The sequence below is a fragment of the Pygocentrus nattereri genome, chromosome 22, assembly GCF_015220715.1.
Source record: "Pygocentrus nattereri isolate fPygNat1 chromosome 22, fPygNat1.pri, whole genome shotgun sequence".
NCBI classification, from domain to species: Eukaryota; Metazoa; Chordata; class Actinopteri; order Characiformes; family Serrasalmidae; genus Pygocentrus; species Pygocentrus nattereri.
In genome coordinates, this window is record NC_051232.1 from 24218637 (window position 1) to 24242934 (window position 24298).

The 24298-nt window shown below is 39.1% G+C and overlaps 1 protein-coding gene across 4 annotated transcripts in view; it reads right to left on the reverse strand.

The window, feature by feature from the left end:
• LOC108427446 (RAS guanyl-releasing protein 2) overlaps positions 1-24298 on the reverse strand; it is a 49813-nt gene that overhangs the window by 7574 nt on the left and 17941 nt on the right. For all 4 annotated transcript variants that reach the window (XM_017697602.2, XM_017697600.2, XM_037533001.1 and 1 more), the window contains 13 exons: positions 17747-17886; positions 17442-17544; positions 16857-16913; positions 15973-16104; positions 14343-14493; positions 13580-13753; positions 9651-9767; positions 6751-7032; positions 3076-3156; positions 2823-2945; positions 2373-2488; positions 1915-2056; positions 518-554 (listed from right to left, as the gene is read on the reverse strand). In XM_017697602.2, coding sequence (XP_017553091.1) covers positions 518-554; positions 1915-2056; positions 2373-2488; positions 2823-2945; positions 3076-3156; positions 6751-7032; positions 9651-9767; positions 13580-13753; positions 14343-14493; positions 15973-16104; positions 16857-16913; positions 17442-17544; positions 17747-17813 — 1582 coding nt within the window. In that variant the 5' untranslated portion in view covers positions 17814-17886. The remainder of the gene's footprint in view (positions 1-517; positions 555-1914; positions 2057-2372; positions 2489-2822; positions 2946-3075; positions 3157-6750; positions 7033-9650; positions 9768-13579; positions 13754-14342; positions 14494-15972; positions 16105-16856; positions 16914-17441; positions 17545-17746; positions 17887-24298) is intronic.

The window sequence follows — 24298 nt, forward strand, 5'->3', positions numbered from 1 at the left end:
ACTGGCGGATTCCTCCAAAAGATGTTAAGGTTTTATCTATGGTGATACAATTTCTCATTTTGTTGAATGGAATTTGTCCCAACATTCTGTAAAGACATTTCCAACCTAGCAACAGTAGCTATGAATACATTCATTTGTTTGTGGAGCATGAATAGGTTAATTATATGCTTTCTACAAAGTCATGCATACTCATCCAATCATGCATACTCATTTCTGTAGCCAGTGAAATGTCAACATCTGCTACTCTAGTATTTGCACTAAGAGCGTTTGTAGAGGACAGTCTACTCTGGGCTGAACCCTTTTCAAATGAGCTGGTCTGTCGCTCTCAGTACTGCTAACGGGGAAAGCAAAGTGTGCCGATGTCAGCACATACACCGCTTATTATAGACACAGAGAGCCAGAGAGAGAGAAAGAGAGAGAGGCTTAATGAAGCTAGGGAAGTAAAAGTTTGTTCAGAAATCGCATGGTTAATCTTCACAACAGTTATGTTGCGGAGACAATGTACTGTCTCTCTTACCTTTACACTTGTATCCTTGCTTATAAAAGCCCCAAATCTAGAAAGAAAAGAAGAACTGAACTGATTTTATTGCAGTAATGAACTTTTTTTATTAAAAAAAATGGTCAAACAGAAAGTACCTTTAAACTGAATGGTGTTTTATTAATTTGAGAAGAGCAAGAGAAAAGCAAGGGATGGACAGGGCAAAGGTAGAGAAAGGGATAAACAGATAAAGGAACTGTGCAAAGGGTGGGGATAGGATCAAGAGAGAGAAGTGATCACAGCACGGGAACAATACATGAAAGGACTGACCAGAACATCACACGCACACACTCATTCAAACACACATGCCCACCCACATACATGCCTTTCACACACAAAAAAGGCAAACACTCGCCCACAGTGACAGTGCAAAGCAACAACCACACTCAGCTGTGCCACTGTGCTACAGAACCTTCTATACCACTACACCCCCCCCCAATTCCCAATCTACTTCCGACCATGCAACTGATCCTGCAGCATCTGCTATATTAGTGGTTCCCAAACTTTCTCATGCCAGAACACATATGCACAGATAGTGCTTGGTGTTGCAACCTACTAAATATTTTAAGTAAAATAAGTAGGGCTGATCTGAATGATTCAAAGAAATAGAGTATCTGTTTATTATGATGGTACTTGACTGTATATTTAGTAATTACAACTACAACACAGTTCATCAGCAAAGGCCTTTAAAAAGGACAGTGGCTTATTTGTATGGAAAAGGTTGAAATTAAATAAATTATAGCTGGTTTAGTTCAAACATCCACATCATCTGACCTCAGAGCACAACAAACTGTCACTTTCCACCTGTCTACTGAAGCTTAAACAGCAGGGACGTCTGAGAAATCATGTGTGAGAGCAGTTTAATTATCTGTCAAAAAGAAAAGTGCTCAGAGCAAAATGTACATTGTCACATACATTATATTTCACCAGGTGAATAATTGTCTTCGCTACAAAAAGAAGACAGTTTTATGTTAAAATGTCATGAATGTAACACTTTTGCTTTGAACGGTACAAGTTGCGGCTTGTAGCTAATTTACACACACGCGCGCGCACACACATACACGCACACACACAGTGTAGAATGAACAGCAGAATGGCAGAATGTGTGGAGGAGTTTTTGGGTTCTGTATTTGGAGTGCTATCAAATTCACAGTGTTCAAAAAAATCTGAAGTATTTTGTCTAGGGCAAAAGTCAAAAGAAAAATTAGGGAGGCAGGGAGGGAAAAAGAGAGCGCAAGACAGGGTCAGAGCTGACTGTCATTCTCAGAGATTTAGACCAAAAAATCCTTCTACTCTCCAGAGTGGTTAATACTTGTGAAAATAGTGTTTTAGACATCCATCCACCCATGCATAAAAAGTGTAGTAGATATACTTACAAAGCCAGTACAGTGTTCGCAAAAGGTGGGCTTCACATAAGTGGTCTCAGTGAAAGTGTGTATGAAACCCATCTTGCAGTTAAGCAGAGAGCTGGCCTTCATGAAGTAATCTATCATCTCCTCCCTGCTGATCTTTCCATCCCTGAGAAACACAGACACAGAGAGAGAAATGTGCCTGTTAAACAGAATGAATGAGAGGAACAGGATGCCTGGAGTAAAAAAGGAAACAGATGGCAGGACAAAAGAACAAAAGAAACAATATGAGAGAATCATTGAACATTCTCTGTTGACTGCAAAGCAGCCACTGACAACCGTAAAGCAGTCAGTCATAACTGTAAAGTAGTGAGTGCTGTTTGTAAAGTAGTTCTGTTCAGAAAATAATGACAGGTTGAGGTTGAGTCAATTAGTGTTGAATATAAAGTCATCGGTTCTGAGTGAAGAGATAATTCTGCACTCACTGGTTGGTATCCAGCTCTCCAAACTTGCTGAGATATGGGAAGTTATTCCTAATGCTCTCAAACTCCTCACGGGAAATATGACCATCTCCATCCGTGTCGAAATTCTTGAACACAGACTGCAACCATAGAAACATTTCAAACTGCTCAGTATGAATTTAAACAGGCATGCATCTACGGTGGGTAGATTGTTTCATTCAGTACAATTTCATGCTTCATAACAAATTAAATATATAAAATAATAAAAGTAAATGTCGATGAAGTACTATATGAACCAATTCTCTAAAACACTTCTGTATGCTTTCATGCAATGTAGGAACAACACTGTTTGCTATATTTGGCAGCAGTAAATGAAACCTTTTTTTTTTTAAAGTGAAAAAATCCAAGGCATAAAAAAACTCTAACTCCAGATTATGTGCAGGAACTTCAATATAAGGAAGCTTTTTTCCATACGTCAACCATCTTTTCGATGTGTTTGGTGATGATTGCAGGATCTGCTTTAGGCTTCACCGATGCTGCCCACTCATCAATCATTGATGGTCGCTTTGGCGCTGGACTGGGAGTAGGGCTTGAGTTCTACTCAGCAGATCACAAACAAACAATCATGTTAGATTCTTAAAGCAAAGTTTAACAGCCTTAAAAACTTTGACAGTCATGGACAAGATGCCAGAAAAACATGTTCTATTGGTTGCTGCTCTTAACTCACTGCTGGTTTAGTGCTTCGTGGCTCCCTCTGTAGAGACAGCTGATATATCTCATCTTCTGTATGATACTGGTCCAGTGAAACCTACCCAAACACAGGCACATTATAAACTAAAATCCATACTGCATTCATTCAAAGACCACAAATGATCACAGAACTTAAAATGACGAGCATGAACTGATAAATAATATCTGCACAGGCCTAAGCTCATAATGTTAATTTAAGCCTTGTAAAATACTTGTCCAACATAAGATGCTGATGGTTGCATTACCAATGTTTTCTATGAGCAAATATATTTCTAAGTGTTGTTAAAACACTTTAACACATAAAAGAACATGCCTGCATATGTAACCCAAGTGTCCTGAATTTGTTTCATTAGTTTTTTATTAGAAATCTGAACATAATTACAGAAACCCATAACAGTGGTATCATAAAGCACAGATGTTTTAGTACAAATGTTTAAGGCATCTGCCCGAAAATGTCATGTGGGTCTATATGATACAGGTGCATAAGCTCACTCTTGCTAATGGGTGTTCCTGCGTCTATCCTGTTTGGAGAAAAGGTGAATTTCCAGGCCACATAAATTCACTGTTGAAGACTGAGGAACAGTAACATCTCTCGAGAATAGGCAATTTACAGGAAAGCCAGTTTGTAGAATGTTGATGCTGTCACAAAAAGGTTAATGGGTTTGAAATGAATGCAACACACAGTGTCTAATGAATACAGGTTTCATAAGCCATGGTCTTTAGCCTGGAGCTGGGCATCTCTCACTTTGTATGTGTGGGTGGCCAGTGGAAGGAGGTAGAAGTTACATCTGATGCCATATTAAAATCATTTTACACATGACCCAAAAAGTGCCGTGAACCATAAAGAATCATTTACATAGTATAGTTCAGGCTTCTTCCTCTAATGTGCCCTTGTCAACGCAGCACTGGTGCACAAATGCTCCAGTGTATGTAACATTTAGTTGTTGTGTGTATAGTCAAATTTTTTACCTCAGCTGATATGAGATGTTTGTGGTGTCCTGCCATTACCTCCACTGGTGTGGGTGTGTGTTTGTGTGTGTGTGCGCGTGTGTGTGTGTGTTTATGTGCATGCTAACAGGTGGAATCCCTCAGCAAAAAGGAATGGTGCTTTTCTCTTTATGCTCTGCTCATAATTCCCAGAACTGTACTTGCATAAATATGGTAAATGCTTCCCATGAGGACCGACAGTTTGCACTGCAGACTGTTCACTAAGGGGAAAATATGCTCAGGGAAACAAAAAACAGGTACAGGATATGTGCTGGGGTTGAAAGGGGCCATTTCAGCCATTCAAGCACACTTTTTTTTTCCAAAGACAATCTCCTCCTCCATGCCAGCGCCCCGCTGAACTCGAGCTGTATGTTATGGACAAATATTTTGTGATTATATTGTTATATATTGCGACTGAAAATCATCTTGCAAAATACTGCGTCATCAAAACATCCACTGAAACACTCACATGAAACTGTGACTGGTCAGGATGCTCACAGCACACAAGTCAGGTTGCTAATTAATAAAGACTGTCCTTTACTGACTTCAGCCTGAGTTATGCTGAAGACCTTCTGAAGGCCAGTTCGGAGAAACACTCTCAATATTTCAAATCACATTTTGCTGCGCAACGCCCTTCTGCCTGAATACAAACATCAATCCCTTGCCTGACGTAAACAGATTTTGTTCCCCTCCCCAATGTGAGAAAATTGAATATTGATCGGCAAGACCACAAGACTTCATTGTGCCCTTCAACTCTGCACCATAAAAAAATGTTATCTCTGACTTTCCCAGAAAATTAGGCAGCACTGGTATTTCTCATGCATACCTGGAGTAGGAAATTAACAATCAATCTCCAGGAAAGAGCTTCCCATGAAAAAACTAGAGCTTGAAATGCCAATACAGAGACAAGGGAGTGAAAATATATTGGATTTGTTTATTTATTTAGACATTAAAGCTTTGCTGGTTCAGCTTTAATAACTAAATATAAAAATACAGCATTTGGAGACACATCAGCCAAGCACAATCCAAAACTGATGGGTAATTGGTTAATGGGTAATTCCACCCATTTTGGCATTACTAAATTTTTAAGATGTAAAAAATCATTCAGTGCACAGATGTGAAATTTGTCATTCTAGAGAAACTTGCCAAGCCAAAAGTATTTAAAGTGGGGGTAATAGGAATAAAATATCTGAAAAGCTTAAAGGCTCTAAAATCTATAGAGTTATTCCACTAAATGGATCCAAGTACACTGCCATAGCCCTGAGACATTGTTTTATGAAAGTAAAAGCTTTTGGCCTAACACACACACACACACACACACACAGCCAACAAGTATATGCAGGCCATTGCAAAGAAAAACAGTACGCATCGTAGGCCTGGGTGATAGGGCGATGTAATCAGATATAGTCAATTTCCAATGGGAAAAGAAAAGAGAGAAATACAGATGACAAATGTACCATAAAGCGGCTTGTAAACATTGTAGCGTTTTACACTATAGAAGAAGATAAAGTGGTTTCCACACAGAATATTGAGCTTTATTTCAGGCTGTAAGCCTCACCTTACACAAAGAATGGTTCTTCCTTTGCTTTCAGCCTCACTACTTATAGCTAATTTGCTTGGCTGCCAGCAATAAAACTGATACTCTCTTTGTGAACAAAGCCTCAACAAATGAAAATGAAATAGAAGAAGGCTTCACAATAAGAGTCTTTGTAGAAATAAACCCAGAGAACACCTTCCACAGAACAGATAACCCAGAATAAACTTGTAAACATTTTCTAAAATCACTACAATATTTTTTAAACGGTTTCATGTGTAAGAAGTGTAAAACACACATTTGTTAAGGAGGGGTTAAGAAGCTGTCTGTTTCTCTCTGCTATGCACTGTAACGCTAGCTTTACCGCACAGCTTTCCCTTCTTATGTTACATATACATAAGCTTGCCTCCAAGTAACTTGCTGCAGTAAAAAAACGAGCTAAAGTGACTACCTTTGAGCAGCTAAGTTAACTCTAACCTGGAGGCTACCATGTGTGACATGAGTAAATTGTGTTTTTACCACATTGTGCTAGTGGTCAGTTGAATTATTAACTCAGCTGTCTTGAGGGAAAACACCTTGTTTTAGGTGTCCATGTAAAACTGTTTGCAGAGTCTAGGTTTGCATGAATGCTGTATCAGCAGTACTGTTTTAAAATTTTCAGTACACTTTTAGTGTTTGTTTCTTTGATTTTAATACTGTTTTGAAATTGCTTCACTCTTAGAGGTAAAGCTGTAAACACTGCTGTGTTGTAAATGTGTCCCTGCACCCACCAACCCTAGTCATATTGTATTTTTGTTCCAGTCTTTCAAGGGTAGAGCAGAAAGCCACTTACGTAGAAACAGCTCTTCGCTCTGGATGAGTTTATTACTACTCACTCTCTTTAACACACACAGACACACACACAGACAGACACACAGACAGACACACAGACAGACACACAGACAGACACACACCCTCACCCACACCCTCACCCACACCCTCACCCACACCCTCACCCTCACCCTCACCCTCACCCTCACCCTCACCCACACCCTCACCCACACCCTCACCCACACCCTCACACCCACATAACCAAGTACCATACCACACATCCACAGACATGCATTCATACACACAGCCATAAAATCTCACCGTGAGTAGATTGAGTAGATCAGTGTTGGCTTCTACATTAGGTGGTGTGGTCTGTACAAGTGCAAGCTCTTGCAGTATGGCGTAAAGCTGCTGGGTCTTAGCTAGGTTGACACGTGTCTTCTCTGGGTCAGTCCAGTCCGGCAGCGCCACGTGCACCGCAATCAAATCCTTCAGGTGAACGCCCAGGATGGGGAACTTGAACCCAGAACAGTCTGCAAAACGGCGCCGGTACTGACTGTAGTTTCCACACGAAGTCACCAGTTCTATCAGACTGTTGAAAATCTGAAGGACAAGAGAGAAAGTAAGAGAGTTAATTACTGATCCCTCAATAATTTGATTTGATTACAATTTGTTAGAAAATAAATTAAAGCATTATGAATCTCAATGCTTTCGATGTTTGAACTATTTCCATTAGCCAAAGCCTTCTTTATTTTAATCAACAAAAATAAGACTTTCTGTGTTCTCTTTAACAAACTCTTTAAAGGGCTAAGTTTGCTGGCTAAATAATTATTCACTGTGTGCACAATTATTAGGCAAGTCTTATTTTTGAGGATTATTTTTATTAATGACCAACTACAGTGCTCTCGGTTAATCCAAAATGTTAATAAACCTCAAACATGAATGTTTAAGAAAAATAAAGTGAGGTTTTGGTTTTCATAGGAGAATATCTATATGTGCACAATTATTGGGCAACTATAATAGTGCGGAATTATTACGCAGCTAAATGAAAAACACACATTTTCCCATCTCACTTTATTTTCATCTGTTCAAGTGAGAATTATAAACAAACAACTCAAAGCTTTCCAATGAACATTTCTGAGAAATAAAAAAAATTAATTTAATACAGCCACCCTTCTTTTCAATAACAGTGATAAGCCTTCCGTTCATGGAGTCAGTTTCTTGATTTGTTGACGATCAACTTTTTGTGCAGCAGCAACAGCAGCCTCCCAGACCCTGTTACTCTTTTCCTTCACTGTAAATCTCCTGTTTCAGAATTGCCCACAAGTTCTCAATTGGGTTCAGGTCAGGTGAGGAAGGGGGCCATGTCATAAGTTTTTCATCTTTAATGCCTTTACTCGTTAGCCAAGCAGAGGAGTACTTGGATGCATGTGATGGAGCATTGTCCTGCATAAAAATCCTTGTCTTTTTGAAAGATGCAGATTCTTCCTGTACCACTGCTTAAAGAAAGTGTCTTCTAAAAACTGGCAGTAGGCTTCGGAGTTGATTTTGAGCCCATCTTCAACCCAAAAAGGTCCAACCAGCTCATCTTTAATAATGCCAGCCCATACCAGTACCCCATCTCCACCTTGCTGGCGTCTGACTCGAAAGGGAGCTCTGACCCATTACTGATCCAGCCACGGGCCCGTCCATCTGGTCCGTCAAGAGTCACTCTCATTTCATCAGTCCATAAAACCTTTGAAAAATTGGTCTTCAGATTCTTTTTGGACCCTAGACACTTCAGCTTATGTGCCTTGTTCAGTGGTGGTCGGGTTTCAGCCTTCCTTACCTTGGCCATGTCTCTGAGCACTGAACATCTTGTACTTCTTCATACTCCAGCTCGGTTGCAGTTCTGGAATATGACAGAACTGGAAGATAATGGGTTCCTGGTAGCTTCACGCTTGATTCTTCTCAAATCCTTGGCAGTTATTTTGCATCTTTTTTTCTCAGCACGTTTCTTGCGACCCTGTTGACTATTTGCAACAAAACGTTTGATGGTTCTGTGATCACGCCCCAATATCTTAGCAATTTCAAGAGTGCTGCATCCCTCTGAGAGACTTTTCAGAGTCAGTTCAATCTCTTTTTTGGCCCATTTTGCCTAAAGAAAAAAGCTGCCTAATAATTATGCACACCTTGATATAGGGTGTTGACCTCCTTAGGCCACACCCTCCCTCATTACACAGATACACATCACCTGCTATGCTTAAACCCATTAAGCATTCAAGTTTATCCAGCTTGGAGTTAGAAAATATGCCTAAAAATGATAATATGGTCAAAATACTCACTTGCCTAATAATTGTGCACAGTGTAGGCTCAAGAGAAGGTATAAAAGTGGCACAGAGGTGTGAGCACAGCATTCAAATGCAGCATGCATCCTCATTTATGCTATAAAATCATTACACAGATTGGTCAAAGAAGAAATGAATCTGGTCATGTTACTGATCCACTGTAAATAATGTAAACTCAGGTCAGCCTTTTGCATAGCTTTTGTTCATTTTCTTAACTTAGTTTAGATAAAACTTGCTCTGATGCTACAAAATAAAAAAGTGAATACAGCCGACTCCTTATAATCTGAAAGGATTTGGTTGTTGGATTTTAATCAGTCTCTTCCCTCAATTTAGTTATTGTCCATTCCCATCCACAGCCTATCCCCTGTTACAAAGGCTCCACAGTCAAGGGTGGTCTCTGACTGCAGATCTCATGAAACCTGAGTATGTAGAACATATCATGCACTGATCATACATGGCTACTGACTACCACAACTGTCAAATCACCAAGAGATCATGAGTTCAAATCCTAATGACAACCCAATCCTTCACAGTCTGAAGCCTGAGACGAAAAGGAAGCCCTCAACAACCAAGATGAGGACATTGTGTGAAAGTAGCCCGTGAGAAAGAGGAACTGAGGAAAACTTAGCAAAAAATATACACAATTTCAGCTTATAAAGAGGCAACTTATGTATCTTTGTAGGCTTTGTGCTTCTGAGTGAACTCAACTTACACTTTTGCATTGACATAATTTAGTACTCAAAATGTGAGTTTCTTTTTTTATAAAAGGAACTTTAACTAATTTGAGAAAATGTAAAAAAGCTATACAGTAGTTTGACTTAAACTTTCAAGCTGAATTGACTTTTTATTTTGTACAGTGCATTCACCACTAATGAAAAGTGCTCTGGTGAGAACCTTGTTGGTGTCATTGCTGATGTGGGTCTGTGTGTCTTTCAGCCTGGAGATGGAACTGTTACTGAGGCCTCCAACTACTGCCATCAGGGTGTTGAAGTTCTGCAGCTGCAGCAGTTTCTACAGAGAGAGAGAGAGAGAGAGAGAGAGAGAGAGAGATGCACACAAATACAGAAGGAAAAATCATCAGGCAAGATAGAGACTATAAGTTGCAGTGATTTCTTTTTTCAGTCCCACACACACACACACACACACACACAGACACACTCAGACACATGACTTACACGTGTAGGTAATAAATACTCCATTAGCCATGTGAAAAAGATTAGACTTGCACATTTAATCAAACAAGAAAATATCACAATAAATGATGCCTAGATTATTATTTACATTTGCCAATAATCCAACAATATTGCAGCCTAGAACAAAACTAACAGGAAAGCATTCTTTGGAAAACCATGCTTTCTACATCTGCCATCTAAATCTACAAACCTCATTCTTAAAAGCAGAAAACTCTGAAAGAAACACAGCAAGAAATGGGTTTGTAGTAAAACAGAAACATCTTACTAGGATTTAGATAATTACAATTTAGCGCTAGTGGGTTGGATGGGTGAGGTTAAAGAGGATGAGTGTAAGGCCAAAGGGAAGAAAAGAGAAGCAGTTCAGATGAAAGAGGGGTTCACTGAAAGATAATGATTCATGGGGAAGAGGGAAATGGAGCAGGATGAAATAGATAAAACTGGATAAAATGGATTAGAAAAAGATTTAGGCTATGCAGAGAAGCAGAGAGAGAAAGACTTAGAGCCAATATGTGGGTGTTGAGGTATTAGCCTGGCAGTCTGGGGGGTTGCAATGATGCAGAGGAAGGAAGAGCTGAAAAAGCAGATAAAAATAAAGAAAACAAATACAGAGCTGTCATCTTTGAGAGGAAAAAATCAAGCTCCACTTTTGCTTGAGATATGAAAACATCCACAGATGTGACCATCCTGCCACTTCTGCTTAATGGCCGTTTTAATGGGAACTATAACGGGTGGTCTCCAACTTCTGTACAGTATTGTTTTTTACTAAAACATATGCAATATGTCCCATATGTCTTATATACATATCAATGCCTATATGTAGTAAAAACTTTCTAAGTCTAGCCCTAAACTTAAGCCTAACCTTAACCTCAGTAAAAATAAATGATTAATATTTCAGTTTTAAAAAAATAAACTTTAAAAAGCACTATACAAGCACCGCTGTAGGGTCCCAGTTTTTCTTCTCTGGTTCTAAAAACGTATTAAAACAAGCACACACATATATAATAATAAACAGCACTAATATGGCAAGGCCCTGTCAGAGGCCGTATTGTTTCATTGTTTCAGAGGCCGCATGGAATGTGGTAGCGAGTGTATGAAAGCCACAGTAAGTCTTTGTGAATGAGGCTCTATGGGAGACATCCTCTGCCCTTCAACCCACACACACTGCAAAAATCAATCCAGCTCCAGCTGCTCCAACACACAGCAGACATTTTTATTGTGGCCAAATATCAGCCTCAATGAATCCACTCCTTGTTCAAAGCACTCAACAGAACGGAAAGTAAAGTGGCTAATAATAAGAGAGGTCTTCGGTGACAAAGCCTATTAATGTTATTGTATTATTAGTGTCCCATAAAAACCAGTCACAGCACCTGAGAGAGAGAGAGAGGGAGAGAGAGAGAGAGGTCAGAAGAGAACAGCACTCAGCTGGTGGTTTTTGGAGGGGAGATGAGCTCTCCTGGGAAGGAGGAGGGAAGAACGAGGGATCAGGAAGAAGACAAGCAGGGGGTGGCAGTATCCTGCAGTGCAACTACTATAGGACACCACATGGTTCTTTAAAAAAAACATGTGGGCAGCAAACTGAAACAGAGCATCTATATTTTAACATTTCCAAACCTGCTGGAAAGACTTCTGTATTTAACACTCACAAATAATAATGAACAGAGCCCTTAGGAAAGCAACTTTAGGGCAACTCCACCTCAGCTGGACACTACAGGTGCTACATTTGTGCTCGGCTGCGAGCTGTTAACTTCTCTCCAAAACCCTGACTGGGCTGTTGCACTTGAGCCCATAAAGAGGAAAAGTGGAGGGAAGTTTACCAGCAAAATAATGACTTTATAGAGCCTGTTTTAGAGCCCCTTCAGTACAAATATTTTGCTTTTTTCTTCGACACCACTACTGATTGGAGTATTGGTAGTAAGTGCAGTAACTGTGAGACCCATCAAAAAAGATGTTCTCACGTCCCATGTAACTCTCTGTACTGACCTTGCTTCTTGTCGAAAATTTGCTGCAAATGGAAGGAAAGAAAGTATCTTCTGATTTTGTAATGATCACATTGAAACTTAGTTAATTAAGTTGCCTGTTTTGTTTTATGGATAATAACCTGCTTTCCTGAGATATATGCAGATCACCCATGGCCAAGAGTTAACAAAGTGAGCAAAATTATTTAGCCTACTAAGCATTTCTGGTCAGCTGAAGTGTAAACTAGAAGAAGAAACGCTGAGAAGTGAAATACTATAATTATGTTATTTTCACTTTGACATCCACATTCAAATATTTTTCATAAAAACAGCATATGTTGACGAAGCACTGGTTGAAACTGGCTTCCATGATTTTGAATATTTAGTTTATTGCATGAATCCACTCAAATGTGTTGCTAGCCTGCCACCAGTCAAATGCAGCACCAAAAAACAGTGACCGCTATTACTGTTGGAAGAGTACATGAAGGGTTAGACGTAGACAGGTAGAGACTGGCCAAAATCAAATAATTGTGTCATGATGCAATTCATAATGCAAGCTGCATTCTGAGCTCTGCCATGAGGACAGCAATGGTGAGAGCCAAGATGTCTTGTACTTCCAGTCTCATTTCACCTGGAGAACTTGGCAATATGGTCTTGGCATACCAGCAGTTCAATGAGTCGACATCAGAACCCATTTAAAGATGTACTGACCTGCACTATTGCCCCATTATATACTTAAGTGTTTTAACTGCCACAGTAACATAGGGACATACAGTGAGTTTGTACAGCAAGATGGCGTGTCTGCAACGTGTTGGCCAAATATTGTCATTCGCATTTACATAATTGCACTGAGTACATGTCTGGCCTAATGTTCTTTGTAGTCGTCACTAAGACTGCTAAATGAGTATGAAATCACTAAATCCTCTGTACACCAAAGATCAAGGCTAGGTTTCCTGAAGGCTTCTTACCACAAAGATGATGCTTAAATGATAGAGCAAGCATCACACTGAATATACTGAATATACACGGATACACATTCTGTATCAGTTATGATGACCTTCAACACAAAATGCTTTTGGGAAACTGGGCCCTGTTTGCTTTGAAAGAGCCACTAATCATCTGTGTTTTATCAATGGGAAATTCCAGTTGGGCTTTAGTGCGCTTGGGGGTTACATTAGAAACAAGACATTAGAAACACTCCCTCGACAAAAACGCTCCCACATTTCTGTAAGTGATTTTGTATGTGTGGGAGAGATAATGTGTGTGTGTGTGTGTGTGTGTGTGTGTGTGTGTGTGCGTTGAAAGGTGTAAATTCTAAAGTGTGATAAACAGCCACTTTGACACACAGCCACTATGAGAAGTTATTAGATCAGAGGAAACAGAACAAGGGCTGTTAAGACATGAAAGCACAATGAAACAATGTATCTAATGTTACTCAGTCCAAACAGATTTAATATCTGAAGTATAATGTCACACTTAAAAGGTGTGGATTGGATATCAGTTTTGTGGTCTTCCAAAGCTGGCATCCATACATTTCTCACATTTTTAAATATTTTGTCAATAAGTAATTGCATGTTTTTTTTCTTTTATACAGTGTATGCTTTGATCAACCATATAACACACTTATATGACCTGTAAACCTACTCATAACCAAAGTTACACAGTTATAACTAACCTGCGCTACGCGGATAAAGTGGGTTATGACAGCAGCACGTTGCTGAGCTGTGGGCTTGCTGAGGACCATGAGCTGGATCCACTGGGAAACGCTGTTGAAAAGGGTGATGAAACGTTCCAGGATAGGGTTATCCACTGTGCAGCCATGTCTGACAAAGCTGTGGTAGTCCTGGAACTGCACAAAAAAAGGCCCAGTTAATTCCAGACCTACAGTACACCAAAATATGAAAAATAAAATTGTCACCTGACATAACTTGAGTGCAAGATGCAAGGTAAGAAAAATGCTCACAGAGAGAAAAACTGAACTGTTACTTCTCATAATAAATCATTTTTTTGCTATATGTTACGATTCTAGCAACATAAAAACTATTAAGATACTGCCTCACCATGGTGAGAGAAATAAGTGGTGGTTCAAGATGTAAAAGGCTTAACTGAATTGAATTCTGCTCCCTAAAAGCATGCTGTAACTAAAGGAAACGTGCTGTAAAGAAAACAACAGTCTTTCATTATCAGGAACAAGTGTCCACTGGCAATAATACCAAACACAATATTTTGTGTAGTCAATGCAAGACAGCAAATATGCTGTTGCTGCATATATCAATGTACATAACAGATGGATGGACGCATGGATGCTATACTACAGGCTAAACAAATGCTACATAGACATGAAACAAAAGGGGCAGTGAAGGGACAGCCAGAAGATAAACAGTAACACCACATGCACACACACACACACACACACACACACACACACACACACACACCAGTATCTTGCAGAAAGACTTGTACTCCAGGTAGGTAAGATGTTCAGCCAGTTCAGAAGAATCAAGATGATCAAACAGAAGAGACATTTTTCTCTTCTTCGACACAGATGGAACACGCTGAGTCACCTGACGCTTCCACTTATATGAGGGCCTGTGAGAGACAAACAGCATCTTAGAAAACCAAAAATTAGCTATAATCAAAATACCTGGTTTTGGAATATCCTCAAACCTTTCTGATGCATTATACATCAGTTAGTTCTGATCACAAAGTCTGGAACACAAAGTTCCACCCATATCTTGTATCTGATAACCGTAAAGCTGACCCATATCTTGTATCTGATAACCGTAAAGCTGACCCATATCTTGTATCTGATAACCGTAAAGCTGTAAAAAGTATTTTACAGGCTTCAAATATTGCTATTTCCAAACGAGTACAAGTGCACGCCGGCTGTGTTAGATGTCAGTTACAGCGTGAGCAATTCTCACCTTTTTAAGTGTGGAGTCACATGGAGAATAAGCTATGTAGAGATCCTGCCAAATCACAGACAGACTTCCTATAGCATTCTAAACAATATTTAAAACCATAATATACTAAAATGTGTAGATGACCCAGTATTTGCAGATAAGCTCTTACGCTGTAACAGTGTGCAGATGCTACTTTTTCAGACACTGGTAACACAAACAGCAGTAAAAATGTGTGATATCATCAATAAACAGGGCTGAGTACATTCACACAAAATGATTTAAGTTGGTAGAACAAGCATCACACTAAACCCTTGCTCAATCTTGATAATAATTTTAACACTAAGATCCTTTTGGGAAGTTTAACCCAGATCAAGTTTTAAATCTGCTGTTAAAGTGTTTAATTAGAGAAGTAAACATCATTTTCTAGTGTGAAATGGTTATGTGATGTAGCGAAGGTATCCAAGATAGTGACACTTGGATGTTGAAACTTGTGCTTCACTGATGTGCTGCGTATGGTGTGACGTCAAGATATATTCTACTAAGTGGTACTTACTCACCATACTTACATACTTTCATTGCACATTTTGCACTGAGCCTTTTGCTTATCATTGTAATTTAAAATGTCCCCATGCGTTTGAACATCTCTGCTATTTTAGTTGTAGTTACCACAAGGAACCCACCACAGTTTAATGCATTCAACTACGCATATTTTTGTCATATATTCACACTAACTGTAATTTTGCTTAGAAAATAAGTTTATGATTACTACATAGAAAAATGAGCTCTACTGTAACAAAAGAATACTTGTGTATTAAAATTACTCATGCCAGCCCGAGATAACAGCTTGTTTCCACTATACCTGTATCTGCTGACTACTGGTTGCTAAGTAACAACAATTAACCAACAGAACGCTTAAGGTAGGGTGTTATCACAAATAACAGCAAGGTTGTTACGATCTCCAGCCTTCGGCTCACAGTCATGATGGTACTCATTGCTTAATTTGCTGATAAGTTGTAATATGAATAATATCATTTGTGCCTTGGAGTCAACTAGGGGAGTTTTAAAGACTTGAGTTTGTGTACACATAAGAGGTGTGTGTGTGTGTGTGTGTGTGTGTGTGTGTGTGTGTGTGTGTGTGTGTATGTGTGTGTGTGTGTACACTTACACACTCTCTACGTCGATGAGTTGGCTCTCCCGCTCATTGCCCTCCGTGTTGAGTTGCTCCCTCAAATCTCTAATCTGTTCAGCTAAAGCAGGATTAAGATTAAATTCGACAGGAAATTCTGAGATCCAGTACCTTCAGAGACAGAAAGAGAGAGCAACAGAGAGAGGGACCGAGAAGGAAACAGAGAGAGAGAGAGAGAGAGAGAGAGAGAGAGAGAGAGAGACAGAGATTATGAGCAAACTGATAAAAAATGGCTTCAGAGGTTTCAGACACAAAGAGATATAAATAAGACAGATAAATGTATAAAAAAGTAGAGCACAAAGATAGAGAGAGGGAGACAAAAAGAGAAAGGGAGAAGGAGACAGGGCGAGAGGGAAAGAAATTTTATCAGCAAACTTTGATTAGAAAAACACGTAACCTCTTCTTAAGGAAGACTGGGTGGATGGTTTCAGACAGAAATAGGAGGCAAAAAGCAAATAGATCAGTGAAAAGATGAGGGAGAGATGCATGAGAGTGGATGAAGAACTGAAAATAGACCAGATATATAAGTTGAAAGAGCTGAGACGAGTGAGATAAGTGAGTGAGACAGAGAAAAGGATGTATCATCAGAAATTAAAGAGCTGGGGTTGGGCAATATTCATTTTTAAAACATAGATGATTTTTTTTAAATATCCGGTGAGTTGATATTATCGTTCATATTCTAAGCAGCAGAAAAATCTGTCAATCGTTTGAAATATTTATATCAACTTTCTTCAAAGGGTTTCCTTTGGTCTTGACATACTTTTGTGCATGTTTGTACTTGGTGCAAGTACAACAACGTCTGGTATCTCAGCCTGACTTTTTTTTACACTACATCAAACATGCACACACTCATGAGCTCTTACTTGACTAGATGGCAGATTCTGCTCCTGAGGTCTGCAGTACAGCCATCCTCCTGAGATCTGGAGTTTAATTAAGATGAATACCCTTTCAGTCAGTGTGGAAGAAATACTGTTTATTTGACATAAAGATAACTTTATTGCAGTGCACATTTAAAATAGGGAAGAACAAATGCTAGGATGAGGTCAGTAAACTAAATTAAACTACAAAAAAAACCTTCTCAGTTGTGCTGGCCATTATAGCGAAAGTTCCATATCAGGATATTTTCCAAATACATTATAATATCAATAAAGATGAGGCTTCTAAGTGCTGTTACTCTTTGCTAAAACAATGTCCTACAAACCTGGCATAGCATATAGAAATACATAGCATTGTATTGTAATGTAGTACTGTATTGAAAGTTTTGAGATCTAATGCCACATTAGTATCACTGTGCAACACCAGTACTAGCACACTGGTATAAACATTACAAAGCACTTTGACATCAACTTTGATTTGACTTCTCAGTGTGTGCACAACAAATACGTAGTTTAAATGCATCTAGCCTTATTTTCTGTCTGTGTATAAGAGTAAATATTAGGGAAGGATACTTGAGCAGAAGTTTCTTGGCAAGTTCAGTAGAGGGCAGGTACCAGGGGTGCATCATCAGAAACATCCGGACTAAAGACGAGTCTTGTAATTTCCCTGTAACATCTAGAGAACAGCACACAGCCCACCAGAGAAATATGGCATTAATTAATAGCCTTTGACTGTCTTAAGGAGCAAAAGTAAGAGACAGTAAAACAACCAACAGACATCATCTTGGAGAGAAAAATCAAATGCTAGCAATGAATAACTAATGCAGCGTCGATTAGACCGAAACGTTTGGAAATTAGTGATCATTGTACAGACTGACCAAAAGCTTGGATGCAGGCGTCCACCAGCGCATCTACCGTGGCTGACTCCATTGGCAGCGAATCCATCTCTCTCTTTCACCTTCTCTCTCTCACTCTCTTACCCCACTCCACCGTTTCCTTCCTTTTGTCCACTACTCCTCTAAAAAAGGAAAGTAAGAAGCTAAATTAAGGGTTTTTCATAAATGCTTGTCTTTGGTGCGTGACCAAGAAAACCTGACCTTTTGGTCTTAAAGCGGACATAATTACATGTTCATTCGTTTACAATGCTAATACACAGCAGAAAAAACAAGAGGAATACCGAGCTAAAATGAGATTTTAAAGGCAATATTGTTTCTGATTATTATGAATACATCATTTATTGTTTTAAGTTTTTAAGTTTAACTGAATATTTCTTGTACTGCCCCACACAAATACATTCAGATGAACCTTGCTGCCTGAAACCAGAAAATTAACTCAACTTAGGGGCTGTTTTTTTAAAAAACTATGAAGGAAAGATCTGAATATAGTACATTGTTCATCATTTTTAATACTTTTTTAAAGTTTTAATGTTATTTTGTGGAACAAGATGTATTACAAAACCCTGCAAAGTTTACAGAATGAGCACAAATGAAGGACAGGTGTCTTTCATGAAAGGATCGGTGTCATTTGTAGATTAAAAATACATTTTTCTCATGACATACTTTACCAAAATGTAAAAAAAATAAAGCATTTTCATCTTCACTCTAAAAGGTTTTTTCATTTACCATAATCTTTGCTTTCTGTTGTGTAGGAGCTAGATATAGGTATCAAGAATTGGTACTAAATTGGTACCCATTTCTGACTGGTCAATATCGACAAGCTCCTGGACAAATTGTGCTGCTACTGATATTTATGTAGGCTTAATGCATTCTACATAGCTGGTATCTTTAAATGACTGATGTTCTATTGGTTCAGCAGAAACGTTGCTCTGTTCCACGTGACGAAAGCATTTATAAGCCTTTGACTACGTTAACCATTAACAATACTGAGACTCATCTATGCTCTAGTCATGGCTAAAAAGCTAAGACAGTTAAAAGTGTGGGCTTGCTTTACGAAATCTAATGTTAATGCAGCTAAATGTAATATGTAAAACGGTAGTTTTGTAAAGGGGGTAACACCAGTAATGTCATGAAACACAACTACAGCATTCTATGAATCTAAAACAGTACAGTGTGTTTGCTTTAGCGAAGCAGCTGTTGCATTTACGTCTTCAGTGCGATCTCCCGGTGTTGTGATGAATTGCGCTACCTTGTTGAAACATCCTACTGTAGTGCATATTTATAGATAGTTCCCTATGTGAAACACTAGGCAGGATATTTTGATAGTTTAAATCACCTAATCAAAACTACTACCAGCATTAAAACTACAAAGCTGAAGTCAGCTTCTTATTTGCCAGCTTCTTATTAAAATTTAATTCCAATTTAGATGGTGAAGCAGCTACATGCTGGCATCTGGCTGGCCTTAGGAAAATATTTTGCGCAGTCCAATAGCTTAACAAAAAATACAATCTTGGTCATTTCCCCACTCACATCTAATCTATATACTCACATGAAATCAAATTTAGATATCCAAAAGGGTCTGAGCGCTCTCTCTCCAACTGTCAAGGCATTACACACTAAATGTGATTTTTTTGGATGACAGTAAATAAATTTTAGCATGTGTATAAACACATGCCAAACACATTTATTCGGATGGTGAAAATGTAACATTATTTTATTCAGACTTTCTCCAGTGTCAAAAAGTCAGTCGTCTCTGCTGTTGGCATGACAACAACCAAGATGATAGAGCAGCTGCATTCCAAGTAATACAGCTTTTTCACAAATGCTAAGATCTTCAGAATGTCCAAAAGCAGCTCAAATGGAGCTCAAACTGAACTATGAACTAAATTATATCCTGTGTGGAAGCAATCAGCATTTCAGTTTCTGAATAAAGTGATGAAGATCTTCTCTCTACATTCACTTTTCCAAGATGGACAGTAGGCAAATGTCAATGTTTTCTCAATCTGTGAGGAACTATTGACACCTCGTTCCACTTGAAGACACTCCACCCAGTTGGGTATCGTTTTTGTGTGGAACTGCAATTCTAATATCAGCACAGACTGAGTTGCAAAGATCCGAGCCGAGTCAAAGTTCTCTTCTGAAATGAGGTGGAAAAACTCTCCCTTCTCCTTTTGCTTTGGATGGCATCCTGCACAATGTCACAGTTTGCCTGTTTTGTGAGAAGTAAAGGATTTGCTCATAGATATTCTGCCCATCTTTTTTTCACAGTGTGAACAATCTGGTGAAATCCCAAAAAACATCACATACAGTGTGTGTAGTTTTGATGTGAAAACATCGCATCAGAATCTTTCACACTTTAGTACGTAATGTTATTTCCAAGGCACATGCACTTGCTTTTCTCATCCTGCCATGATCTGCTCATTACAATTACAGGTTTGGCTGCAATAACAATTATGAATACCATACCGTACTGCAACACACAGCTGATATAATTTAGCCTTACGCTGCCAACTTAAATGCGTGGTAGCTTTCAAATTACGTGACATTCAGCTAACATTATTTAAGTTAAAATAATGGCAAGTGCGCATTAACTTAAACTAAATTCACAATTTCACATCCATACCACCTTGTTTACCTTAGGAAAGAACCTAATGCACCATCCTCACTTGTGGAACCAGCAAGACGGAGTGAGGAGGGCGAACTAGAGAGATAAAAAACATTGTGTTGCTGTTGATTTGCAGCCTATACAAATGACTGACATTATGCATCTGTCAACCCCGCTTGACATTTGGGGGGAATTAACCCAATGCTATGATTGGTCAACCTCTTCTTCAGTTTTTTCAGAAGGCTAGACACTGCTGCCTCTTGATGTTAGATCTGAGTACTGCAGGTGCACAAATGAACTGACAGGTATGCTTTTTGCATAGAGCAACTTGCACTTTCACGCTAAATGCGTACCTGCTATGCAAACTGCATGCAGGTTGTCAGGTCTGCAGGCATTATAATAACTTCTGCACCGTTTAAGATAGAATAGAAAAATCTGAACAAGAAGCTGGCCAATAAGAAGCTAATTTCAGACTTGTATTAAAATACAGGTAGAATAATTTGATGGTTGGAAAGTCCATAAAATGTTAACAGCATTAAAAGAATAATTAAGAAATTTTGATAGCCTAAATCAACTTTTTTGAGAGAAGAGGTAATATTAATTACTTAAAATTCACAAGCCAAAAGCTAACATAGCATACATTTCTAACTGCGAGGTCAGCTGAGTTTAAACCTAGGGTAAGCTGTCCTGAAAACTGGGGGAACTAATTTTGTATTGTTTATGGTTGTCAATGTTTTTAAATATAGGGAAATGACCACAGCTCTTTTCATTTTGACATTTGAGGAGCTGGAAAACGCTGTTCACTTCAGAATTTATCATATTGCTGCGGCCAGAATTAGTTATTATTATTATCATTAAAGACAAATGAGGCAGTTCCGCTCACAGGCATACATGTCAACGCCACTTTATTTCACAGATGAGGTTGTTTGCTTTGAATGGAGAGCAGTTTATTTTTTCTCCAAAATCTCCTCTTTCGATTATTCAGGTACAGGATAATCTTTGTCTCGTTTGAATATAAGACTGTGTGACAGAACTCTACAGGCTTTTTATTTATTTTTTTAAATAAAAACTGACCTGGACTTTCTGTTGATGTTTACCAGCTGTTTGTGTTTAAGGTAAAATTTCTCTTTTCTCGTTTATTTCTTTTCTTTTCTAGAAATCTCTGACACATACGTGCCTACGTGCCGGTGAACAAGCTTGAATGTACTCACTACTTTTCCACGAGTGTGGCCCGTGTTACTTCTGTGATCTTCATATTGAGCGACTCCACATGTAAATGTGAGAAGGTTCTGGCAGCAGACATGCACCCTCAGCCTAACATGCACCACCAGCCTGTTAATGATGTCAGTGCACGCTCTGTCACGACAGTGCTTTTTAAGCACTGTGAAAACAAAGAGCCATGTAGTGTTGGCCATCAAGAGCTACTCTGAACATATATTAACGTTGTCGTACCAATAATATAGTACCTAAATATTCTCTGGCTGTGTTATGGGCGAAAAATGGATTGAGTGTTGAGATCGCTAAGCAGAACCCACTAAATGTTATCGTGCGGTTGGGCTGTTTCTGTCAATGTGGAAGAGTGTGCACGTGCACGTGACATCACTGGGGGTGAGAGTGCATCTGTCTAAGAGTGCACATCTGCAGCCAGACTCTACAGATAAATGTCACATTTGGAATCAACTCTAAACCTTTTGTCAACTCTCTTGTGCATAATTGTGGATGCAATGACAACTGGTAAAGACACCGATACAGACCCCATCAATGGTATCTGGAATAAATTTTAGGGGCTGATAGTGGTGTTTATGTATAGAAAGAGCTGTGTATAAATGTAAGTGTAAATGCAACACATAAATGTAAATATTCTCAGACTGAGGTTGCCATTTTAAACGTACCATGACTATCACTGTCAAATACTTTTGAACTGTAACTAAACAAAACATGTGCATAAAACATTAATAAAATGTTATGACAGACCCACTGAGACCAAACTTTTGGAGAGAGATCCACATGGCCAAATCAAGGTTTCAGATGGCCACAGTATATGCAAATTGAAAAACACACACATACATACACAAAATAACCGACACACTGTCATGTCATAACCGTCTAGCACAAAAAACCACAATCCACCATTTCCTGCACACATATCATTAATCAGGCTGCCGCGCTTTGTCTGCATTAGAGAAACAGTGACACACACACACACACACACACACACACACACACACACACACACACATGCAGACACACTAAAAACAAAGCACTGTGCTCTCTGTATTTTATGTTAGTAAGTTGCAGGGCAGGAAACCATAGAAACAGCCCCACACACAACATGGAATATAGTTAAATCACACCAGAGTAAATTAAAACAACCACATTATGTTATCATGTGTATTTCAAGCAAGTAGCTTCACCACAATTTTACTGTGTCATGTGGGTTAAAAATGCACCAAATGCACCATTCATGCACATATAACTGCAGCAACCGGTAAACGGCTTAAAGAATGTAACTGTTTTAAATAATTCAGTGACCTCTGAATTAATGTACTATGTTGTAATTAAACAGCAAACAACACAAGTGAAGTGTCATGTTATTCAGTAGCTGAAGGGCAGCACTACCGGTGTTAGACAACTCACATGTCAGCCTGTCAGATGCAGCGTATGAGTTTATAGTAACTGAATGTGGTTCATGTGGTCCTTACATGCATGCACACAGAGATATACAGGAACATGCACCAATGTCAAAATGACTCAGTAAGACACAAAGCCCAGCTGTACACATACATGTTACCCTAGGCAATCAGCAAAAAAATCCCATGTTTCAAATGTTTGCATTTGAATACATATCTCAAAACATTAATATCACCTGTTTCTATACTTACTCCCCGTTTCTATACTTGTTGCCCGTTTTATCGGCTCCACGTACAACATAGGTCTGTACAATTATAGACAGTCCATCTGCTTCTCGGCATACTTTGTTAGCACCATTTTACCCTGTTCTTCAATACTCAGGACACCCAATGGACCGCTACAGAGGAAGTATTATTTGGGTGGTGTATATTTTTCAGCACTGCAGTGACACCAATGTGGAGGTGTGGTTCTGGGTGTTGCACCTCTACGAGTGGATCAGACACAGCAGTGCCGCTGTAGTCTTTAAACACCTCGGTGTCACTGGGGAACACTGAGCTGTTTTAAAAAATACCAACAAAAAATTTTCCAAACAACAGCATCTTGTGGGCATCGTCTTGTGAGGAATGATGAATGACTAGACCAAAACAAACTGTGCAGCAACAGCTAACGTCTACTACTGAGCTATTGTCTCTCTGACTTTACATCTACAAGGTGGACCAACAAGGTGGGTGTGTCTAATAGAGTGGACAGTGAGTGCAGTGTTTAAAACTTCAGCAGCACTGCTGTGTCTGATCCACTCATATCAGTACAACACACACACTAACATGCCAGCATCCACACCAGTATCTCTGTGGTGGGTTAAAAGGAAGCTAAAAAAGTATGCAGAGCAACAGATGGATTACAGTCTGTAGCTGAACTACTCTAAAGGAACGGCAAAGTGCAGCTGTTACAGCACACACACACACACACACACACACACACACACATGCTATATTTTCTGTATCATCTGCCTACACACATATATGAACTTGGAATGCTATCTTGTTAATAGTCAATATGGTTCAATATGACCTCGGTCCACCCTCTGCAGCTATAACAGCTTTAACTGTTCTGGGAAGGCTTTCCACAAGGTTTAGGAGTGCATTCATGGGGATTTTTGAACATTCTTCAAGCGCATTTGTGAGGTCAGACACCGATGTTGGACGAGAAGGACTGGCTTGCAGTCTCCGCTCTAATTCATCCCAAAGGTGTTATATCGGGTTGAGGTCAGGACTCTGTGCAGGCCAGTCAAGTTCTTC